This window comes from Diabrotica virgifera, chromosome 1 (genome assembly GCF_917563875.1).
Source record: "Diabrotica virgifera virgifera chromosome 1, PGI_DIABVI_V3a".
NCBI classification, from domain to species: Eukaryota; Metazoa; Arthropoda; class Insecta; order Coleoptera; family Chrysomelidae; genus Diabrotica; species Diabrotica virgifera.
The window spans coordinates 202,745,818-202,756,581 of NC_065443.1; the positions used below are offsets into that span (position 1 = coordinate 202,745,818).

The 10,764-nt window shown below is 30.3% G+C and overlaps 1 protein-coding gene across 1 annotated transcript; it reads left to right on the forward strand.

Annotated features, from left to right (window-relative positions):
* The first annotated feature begins 2,173 nt into the window (after positions 1-2,173).
* On the forward strand, positions 2,174-3,015 carry LOC126879021 (piggyBac transposable element-derived protein 3-like). The gene is made up of 2 exons (XM_050641903.1): positions 2,174-2,391; positions 2,486-3,015. Exon 2 carries the CDS (start codon positions 2,525-2,527, stop codon positions 2,930-2,932), a length of 408 nt encoding a protein of 135 aa, XP_050497860.1. The 5' UTR covers positions 2,174-2,391; positions 2,486-2,524; the 3' UTR covers positions 2,933-3,015.
* Positions 3,016-10,764: the final 7,749 nt, after the last annotated feature.

The following is a 10,764-nucleotide window of genomic DNA, read 5'->3' on the forward strand; positions in this document are numbered from 1 at the left end:
TTAAAATAACAGCAAATATGACACTGTGTTTTTCTTTACATCTACTCTGTTATGAAAGTTGTAAATTTTTATCACCTTCTTTCTCATGTAACATAACGTAGTGTTGTTACTGTGTTCATTATATCGACGTGATCTTTTACATTAATGTTAAAACAGAAAACGCAAATTCCTTTGCTTCCAGGAAATATTTAATGTATTTTCTCAGAAATGCCAAGATGCCAAGAATGCCTGACCAAGGATTTTCTCAGAACGCCAGCAACGTACCTGCGGAAAGGCTATTTTCAATAGCAGTAATAACAATAACAAAGTCAAGAAATCGGCTAGACGTTAACTCCATAATACTGGGGCCACAGTAACGTCTGCCGTTACTGTGGACCCAGCATAAGAAGTATTATCTGCCTTAATTCATGGCTTATCAATTCAGATTTAAACATTTATGTTACATTTACAAGATTTACATTTTGTAAATCGTTTTAGCAAAAAAGTGTTCAATACATTAAAATACGTTATTTTATGTTAAAATATGTTATCTTTTTCACAAATTAATACCAAGATATTTAGTTAACCCAGATATGCCCAACGTCCTACATATAGAACGCCTGAAGCAAGTCCGATCCTGTCTCATTCTTGACCAGTAACTAAATGCTGACAACAGGTAATCGATCTCTAGGAACCACCCGATGTAATAAAATATAAAACGACTGTTTAGTTACACCATAATATTTGTGTAGTTAACATCAAAAATTGTGTAAATTTGAAAATGGCGGAGTATGGTGTTTCGTTCGCAAAGTAAGCAAAATTTGTATTTTTAAAACTAGATAAATAATATTTTAATATGTGCATTTTAACGTAAAAAGAAGTATATTTAGCAATATAGGATCAACAGTAATGTACAAATATGTTATAATATATTTTTGAACCTCTTTTCCACAGCGTCCTACATGTAGGACGTTGGGCACATAACAGTACTACATACATAACTTTATTTTTGCGTAAATTACATGCTTTTATACAAAATATATCAATATTTTAGCATATGTCATGTATATTTACACTTTCAGGGGTTTTTCTTTAAATGATGCACTGGCTATGCTGGAGGAGGAGGAAGATATGATAGAGCACGTTGAGTCATTGACTATTTCTCCGCCCGAAAATGCCACGGATTCTCAAACTGATGAAGATTCTGGTGACGAAGACACGCTTACGATAAATAATCTACCTGCTAAGCAGCTTAGAGCGCCTGCTGAAATAAATTTTCATAAATATAATACAAGGCAAAACATTTCCTCTAATTCCTCAAATCTAAAAGATGACAAAAATGCCCCATCAGTGGAAGAATATGAAACGCCATCAAGGAGAACAAAAACAATAAAGAGAAAAAAGATTTATAAATGGGAAACCGAAGATTTGGTGTATGATGGTGAAGAATTTAGTAACGATGAAGAAGAAATGCCTCTGCAAACCCCTTTAGATATGTTTTCTTTATTTTTTGATGACAAAATATTGGAACTAATAGTTGTCGAATCAAATCGATATGCAGGGCAACAAAATCATTGCCTGAAAATAGAAAAACATGAGATAAAAGCATTCATTGGAGTGTTATTACTCAGTGGATATGTGCCAGTTCCGAGGCGGAGAATGTTCTGGGAAAACGAAAGAGACAGTCACAATGTACTGGTTTCTGAAGCTTTGTCAAGAAATAAATTTGAATATATTTTATCTCACTTTCACCTAACTGACAACGTCACTATAAATACATCCGACAAATTTGCTAAAGTTAGGCCATTGTTCGATCACCTCAATGCTGCATTTTTGAAATTTGGTAAATGTGAGGAAATGCACTGTGTTGACGAAGCCATGGTACCATATTACGGCCGCCATGGCTGCAAACAATTTATTCACAATAAGCCAATTCGCTATGGCTACAAACTTTGGGTAGGAGCAAGTAGATTAGGCTACGTAAATTGGATGGAACCCTACCAAGGTGCTACCACAAATATTAGCGAAAAGTATATTGATTATGGAGTAGGGCCATCTGTTGTTTTGGAGTATGCTGACGTTTTAAGAACTAGGTGGCCTAATAAACGGATGCACCTATTTTTTGATAATTTCTTTTCCACGTTATCTTTGTTAGAATTGCTATCGGAGAAAAAATTTAACGCTACCGGAACAATACGTGAAAATCGCATATCTAATGGGCCACTGACAAACTCAAAAGAAATAAAAAAGGAAGCTCGAGGCGTTTTCGATTTCAAAAAAACAGAAAACCAGAACATTATTGTCGTGAAGTGGCATGACAACAGCATTGTCACCCTGTGCTCAAATGCAGTAGGCGTAAACCCCCTGCATAGGGTGAAAAGATTTTCACGAAAAGAACGGACAAATATTCAGGTAAGTTATAGTTTTTTAGATTATTTTTACAAACGCATTTATTTTTTTATTTTCAACAACATGCTTAGTTTCATGACATTTTATAATATTTTAGGTGTCGCAGCCACATCTGATAAACTTGTACAATGCAAACATGGGCGGAGTAGACAGATGTGACCAAAATTTGAGCCTTTATAGAATTTCACTGAGGAGTAAGAAATGGTATTTCCCGCTAGTGGCACACTGTATTGATGTAGCTCTGCAAAATGCTTGGCAGTTGCATAGACAAAGAGGTGGGGACCTTGATCAGTTAAGGTTCCGAAGACGAGTAGCCACTACGCTATTATTACAAAATAAAAAAAAAGAAACACATTCGAAAGGTCATAAGTCATCTACCGAAGGTTTAGACATTAGGTTTGATCGTATGGATCATTTGGTAATTCCTCAAAATAAGCAAACACGCTGTGCACATTGCCATGAAAAAACAACCACCAGATGTTCAAAATGCGACAAAGGACTCCACGTCAAATGTTTTTTGGTATACCATACAAAAAGTGTATAGTTAATGTAGGTACCCTTAAGTGCCCATCGTCCTACATATAGGACGCCCAAAATTTTGTATATTTATCAAAAAAATAAATATTATTTTCGTCTAATATATTTTAGTTTACCCTAAATTAAACAATTATAAGAAAAAAAATAATTAAAATCACAAGTAGACATAATGGGCATATCTGGGTTAAGTTAGTCAAGATATTTCAAGATTTCTTGATTTCTTGACAAGAAATCTTGGTATTGACAAAAAATTTCTGACAAGATCTTGAAATTTTCAAGAACTTGGCGACCCCTAATTGCACGTTCCATGGCTCGTTGTGTAAGGCCATCAGCACACAGAGCTACTAAAAAGAAACCAGTTGGCAACTTTAGTTACCAATCAGTTACTTATTAGTTACTGACCATGTATTTTAATAAATATCCGCACACAGCGTTGCTAGTTAGTAGCCGGTCAGTGATCAGTCGACAGCGGACTGGACGTGCAGGTCGCTTGGGCACTAGTTTCTAGTTTGTTGTGATATTTTATTAAAGTTTAACATGCGAAATTGTAGAACAGTCTATTATGAACTTTGGGAAATATAACAAATACAAATAATACTAACGTTTAATTTAGGTACCGATATCTTAAGTAGATATTATTAAATAAAATTAACATGAAGTAAAACTCCCTAGTGTAGTTGGTATATTTAATAAAAATTCTAAAAAATTTTTAAAAATCCAAACGGATTACGTTCAAAACGTTTTCGGACTTGTCAGTCCATCATCAGTGAACTCTCTGTCCTTGCTAAATAGCCACAATGCCAAACACTGGTCAAGATGTATGTTCTAACTACATGGTGAAATTTGTTAAACAATTTAAATCTCTGTCCTTGCTAAATAGCCACAATGCCAAACACTGGTCAAGATGTATGTTCTAACTACATGGTGAAATTTGTTAAACAATTTAACAAATTTCACCATGTAGTTAGAACATACATCTTGACCAGTGTTTGGCATTGTGGCTATTTAGCAAGGACAGAGAGTTCACTGATGATGGGCTGATAAGTCCGAAAACGTTTTGAACGTAATCCGTTTGGATTTTTAAAAAATTTTTAGAATTTTTATTAAATATACCAACTACACTAGGGAGTTTTACTTCATGTTAATTTTATGTAACTAGATGGTATACAGCCAACCTTCGGGTATTATCCCGTTTTATTTTAGATATTATTAGTTTAGTGGTTTAGAATCTTTTCATTTAAAGAAATTAAATAAATGTTACTTCCTTACCTGAGGGTTATTAAAATCCTTTCTTCTGCCCCAATACTTTATCGCATTGGAGTATTTTTCTTGTGAATTGCAGGTACAAGCAATTGTACTAAATGTAAATAAGATTTTTTTGACATCCTAATAAAATACAAGAAGTTTAGCATCACTTTCTTGTAATTCTTTTGCAGCGACAAAGGCTCTGCAATTTATATTGTTTGCAATGTAGGGATGAACCCAATACCTCCTTTTTTCTGCGTTTTACGTCTTCTGTTATAATAATAAAGAATAATATCTTCATCACTTGAATCACTAGACATTTTTAATACGATAATAACACTCAATAATATAATAGGTATAAAGGTTTAAAATTTAAACACTAACAAAGCTACTCGTACAGTCAAGAAGTGACTCGTTTTTATTCAGTAGCGTAGTGTGCGACTGCTAGTTAGTAACCAGTTGGTAAAATTGGTTACCAACTAGTTTAGTTTCTTTTTAGTAGTTCTGTGTGCGGGCGGCCTAACTGTGAGTTTATTCGCGGATTTTTTTAGAATATGGCTTGGTTTGCCAAATGCTGCCCACGTAAGGCCTACTCGCCTCTGAATTTCATGTGTTTGATTGTCTCTGCTTATTTTGATCTCATGTCTCAGATATTTTTAAGTGTCTGTTTGCTGTATGGTATTATTGTTGGATGAGTATGCTGTATTTGTGGGAGATATAAACATTGACTTGTTGCAACCTGATGATAACTACACTGCCGAGTACTTAAATATTTTAAGTGAGTTTGGCTATATCTCAACAATAAATGAACCTACTAGGGTTCAGGCCAGCAGCAAGTCATGTTTAGATCATATTTTTTTGAAAACAGAAGTTAACAATTTGGACTATGTTTTGCCGCTAGTCTTGAAATCTTCAGTTACTGATCATTATATAACAATTCTACAATTGGCAACTGGTGGAAGCATACAAAAAAACGCTCGAAAATTCAGAAATATTATTAATGCAACAAAGTTAACTTATACATTTCAAAATACTAAATGTGATTCAATATATTCTTTACAGAACCCAGAAGTTGCGACGAATACATTTATAAGAATCTTGAAACATAACCTGGAAGCGTGTAGTGAGAAAAAACAGCTAAGAAGGAAACGTGATAAAATCGCTCCTTGGATAACAAGCGCACTGCTAATTTCTGTAAATAAAAAAAAATAAAATGTATACTGAACTTCATAACGACCCAAATAACATTATTCTAAAAAACAGATACAAAATATACAGAAATAAATTAACTTCGCTAATACAAAAAGCAAAATTTCGATATTACCAACAGCAAATTGAGAGCAACGAAGGCAACTGTCAAAGTCTATGGAAAGTGGTACAACAAATTACCAAGACGAAAAAACGAGATGAAGGAATTGACAGTATAAAGCAAGCAAACACAAACAAATTATTAAGCGAAAAGTTGGATATTACTAATGAATTCAATAAACATTTTAGTGAAATCGGTAAAAAACTAGCAACTAAAATACATCAAGATCATGAATACATTTCTAACAGACATACTGTCTCTAATTCTTTTGTATTTGCACCGATTGCAAGTGATGAAATAAAAAATATAATATTCGGATTAAAAAATGGTAAAGCAGTCGGTATTGACAATATAAAAGCAGAAACAATTAAAAGTATTTCTGATTACATATATCACTGAACCTTTGACATACATACTGAATAAATGTGTGGACAGTTCTATTTATCCTTCAGCTTTTAAGCATGCTATTGTGACTCGAGTATATAAAAAAGGAAACTCGACTGATTTGAATAACTATCGACCTATATCTCTCATTACCCACATTTCAAAAATATTTGAAAATGTAATCAAAACTAGATTAGTATCTTACCTAGGAAAGTACAAAATACTTTCAGAAAAACAATTTGGTTTTAGGGAAAATACATCCACACAAGATGCCATTCTTTCACTAACCTCAAAAATAAATAAATCTCTTAATGAAAGTAAGCCGTGTTTGTGCATATTTATAGATATATCAAAAGCTTTTGACACAGTTAGTCATCATTTACTTTTGCAATCTATGGAAGATATTGGTATACGAAATAAATCACTAAAACTGTTTGATATTTGATAGTTATCCAACTAACAGACAACAAACTGTAAAAATAAGCGATGTAGAGAGTAGTCTACGTATTATTGATTATGGAGTACCACAAGGTTCAATACTTGGACCTATCCTGTTTAACATATATATATATATATATATATATATATATATATATATATATATATATATATATACAAACAACTAGTTTATTAGGGTTGCAGTCAGAAGGTTGGCCAGGATGTTAAAGAAACACTCTTTTGACTTTTTGTCTAGCTTTCGGAATGGTTTTATTCCTTTTTCAAGACTCTGTAATATAGATAAAAAGAAATATGTAAATTTTTATAAAATATCACAATTCGTCAGTTCAACTTACTAGTCGTTGAGATTATTTAAAAGCTTTATGACCCTCAACAATACTAACACAAACATAGAATACAGAAAATAATGGACAAAATACATTCTAAAATTTGGTAAGGATGGTAAATTTTTATATTTATTCTATGACATCTTTTGATGGTGTGTTTTAACTCTGATACATAGAGAACAGAAAGAAAAAACAGTCAGATTAAAATGTAATTAGGTGTTTTTAATATTGTATTTATTTTCAAAAAACCAATAGGCCCATACTGGGTAATTTTTTTTTTTTTTTTTTTTTTTTTTTTTTTTTGGTTTTTTGAAATGGGCCTATTGGTTTTTTGAAAATAAATACAATATTAAAAACACCTAATTACATTTTAATCTGACTGTTTTTTCTTTCTGTTCTCTATGTATCAGAGTTAAAACACACCATCAAAAGATGTCATAGAATAAATATAAAAATTTACCATCCTTACCAAATTTTAGAATGTATTTTGTCCATTATTTTCTGTATTCTATGTTTGTGTTAGTATTGTTGAGGGTCATAAAGCTTTTAAATAATCTCAACGACTAGTAAGTTGAACTGACGAATTGTGATATTTTATAAAAATTTACATATTTCTTTTTATCTATATTACAGAGTCTTGAAAAAGGAATAAAACCATTCCGAAAGCTAGACAAAAAGTCAAAAGAGTGTTTCTTTAACATCCTGGCCAACCTTCTGACTGCAACCCTAATAAACTAGTTGTTTGTTTATATCGACAGTCACTAATATCCAGTATTTCTTATATATATATATATATATATATATATATATATATATATATATATATACAAATAGTATCTTAATTGACTTATTAGGAAATACGAATTTCTCTATTTTTGGGTATAGAAGTCAAACTGGGGCCTTAAAGTACACTATTATCCAATATTCAAGCTTTCGGAAATGTTTATTTCCTTTCTCAAGAATTTCTACAATGCAATAAGATAAAATTTAGAACATATGTATGAAACAATAAAAAATATTAATGAGTAACTTACCAGAATTTAGATTATAAAAGAATGTTGATTACAATACATAATTAAAAATACTATTACTAAAACGGCTGTTTAACATTTCAAAAAACATAGAAACAATAAAAATTCTTCAGAAAACATTTTAGAAAAGATTAAAAAATTGATTAATTTTGAAGTTTTGATCTAATTTTGATTGACTTTTTAAAATTTATTTATAAATTCTAAATACATGGCTGACAAAGACTAAATGTAACTATGGTCATAGCATATCGGTGTCTACATCTACAAGGAATTGAAAATATTTTTTGATAATAAAAATAAGGAAATGTTTAAAAGCAAAAAAAAAAAAAATTAATTTTAAATATTGGTGATATTAATTAATTTTGTTAGCATTTAATGCCAAATTATAAAGTGTAGATTATAAAAAAAAAAAATTATGATTTGATGTAACTATGATTATTTTTCAAAAGAAAGGATGTAATTATAAATTTTGCTAAGATTGTCAATTTCAGATTTTTTGTTCATTGTGTTCGAACCTTTGCTGATCTGAACCATCTCAAGAAAGGTACGTTTATGTTTATTGTTTTCAATATCTAATATTTTTGGATCATGAAAATTCATAATGTGGTTATTTTGAATAACGTGCTCTGCTAAGGCACATGAAGGTTTAAGAATTTTACAATCACTTTTATGAGATGTTATGCGACTAGATAAATTTCTACCGGTTTGACCAATATAAACTAAATCACAGTTTGTACAAGATATGGAGTAGATAACATTGCATTTTTCTAGAGTGTTAAATTGTTGTTTAGTTTTAGTATATAGTGAATATAAAGTTTTTATATTTTTTGTTGCTATCTTTATTCTTTTAAATTCGTTAAAAATCCCTTTTAGTTTTGGAGTAAGATTAGGTATAAATGGAAAAGAGTAATAAAGAGTTGTTGTGGGATTATTTGCAGTGTTATTATTGTTAGCTTGAGCAACAGATGAGGGGTCAATTGTATTCAAAATATGCAAAGAAGGAGTGTTAAATAAGAAGTTATTTACTAATTTCAATGGGTATGAGTTTTCAACTAAGATGTTACGTAATTTTAAAAGATCTTCTTGGACAAACTGAGGATGGGAAAGTCTATTAACACGATTTTTTAATGCTGTTATTAAATTATACTTCATTTTGGTCGGATGGCAAGAATAATAGCTTATGTAACGATTGCTACACATTGGTTTTCTGTACCATTTTGTTTTAAGGATATTGTTGTCACATCTCAATATCAACATGTCAAGGAAAGGTAGGGTGTTGTCTACCTCTTCTTCGCAAGTAAATTGCAGATGTTCATTATAACTATTAAAAAGTTGTAAAGTATAATTGATTTTATTATTAGGAAGTGCTAATATTAGATCATCCACATATCTCTTAACAAAAGGAACGTGATATTCTAATTTATCAAAACAGTATGATACCAAATCATCTAATACGAAATTGCATAGAATTGGTGATATACAAGATCCCATTGGAGTGCCAAATATTTGCTTATAGTATTGGTCATTAAAAATAAATATGTTAGAGTCAAAGATAAACTCAATACATTTCTTAAACATTGATAAAGTTAGTGAAGTATGCAAAGCAATCTCATTCCAATGACAAGTAATACTTTGAAGGATTGTACTCAAAGGTAGGTTAGTAAATAAGGAAACAACGTCAAAACTAACTATTACATAGTCATTGGGGAGCTTAAAATCATTTATGAATTCACTAAATGTAAAAGAATCTTTTATATAAAAATGATTGTTTGTGTTATATGCTAAAGTTAACACGTCAGTTAGATGTTGTGAAATAGGCCCATTTGGACTTCCAATTGAAGATATAATTGGTCTCATACTGAGAGTGGGTTTATGAATTTTTGGTAGTGCATAAAATCTAGGAGCTGTCGCATTATAAATTTTCAATGATTTGCCTGTACTTGGCTCAATTAATTTATTATTAACCAAATTATTATATTATTATTATATTCAATATATACTAAAACTAAACAACAATTTAACACTCTAGAAAAATGCAATGTTATCTACTCCATATCTTGTACAAACTGTGATTTAGTTTATATTGGTCAAACCGGTAGAAATTTATCTAGTCGCATAACATCTCATAAAAGTGATTGTAAAATTCTTAAACCTTCATGTGCCTTAGCAGAGCACGTTATTCAAAATAACCACATTATGAATTTTCATGATGCAAAAATATTAGATATTGAAAACAATAAACATAAACGTACCTTTCTTGAGATGGTTCAGATCAGCAAAGGTTCGAACACAATGAACAAAAAATCTGAAATTGACAATCTTAGCAAAATTTATAATTACATCCTTTCTTTTGAAAAATAATCATAGTTACATCAAATCATAATTTTTTTTTTTTTTATAATCTACACTTTATAATTTGGCATTAAATGCTAACAAAATTAATTAATATCACCAATATTTAAAATTAATTTTTTTTTTTTTTTTTTTGCTTTTAAACATTTCCTTATTTTTATTATCAAAAAATATTTTCAATTCCTTGTAGATGTAGACACCGATATGCTATGACCATAGTTACATTTAGTCTTTGTCAGCCATGTATTTAGAATTTATAAATAAATTTTAAAAAGTCAATCAAAATTAGATCAAAACTTCAAAATTAATCAATTTTTTAATCTTTTCTAAAATGTTTTCTGAAGAATTTTTATTGTTTCTATGTTTTTTGAAATGTTAAACAGCCGTTTTAGTAATAGTATTTTTAATTATGTATTGTAATCAACATTCTTTTATAATCTAAATTCTGGTAAGTTACTCATTAATATTTTTTATTGTTTCATACATATGTTCTAAATTTTATCTTATTGCATTGTAGAAATTCTTGAGAAAGGAAATAAACATTTCCGAAAGCTTGAATATTGGATAATAGTGTACTTTAAGGCCCCAGTTTGACTTCTATACCCAAAAATAGAGAAATTCGTATTTCCTAATAAGTCAATTAAGATACTATTTGTATATTGTAAAATGGGTTTTTTCGAGGACATCAGAATACAGTACGGTGACAATGCAGTAAGGTTTCTGAAGGAATGGG

Bases quoted from the DNA above. Each gene is read 5' to 3' on its own strand.
- LOC126879021 (XM_050641903.1), top strand. From the start codon at position 2,525: ATGGGCGGAGTAGACAGATGTGACCAAAATTTGAGCCTTTATAGAATT.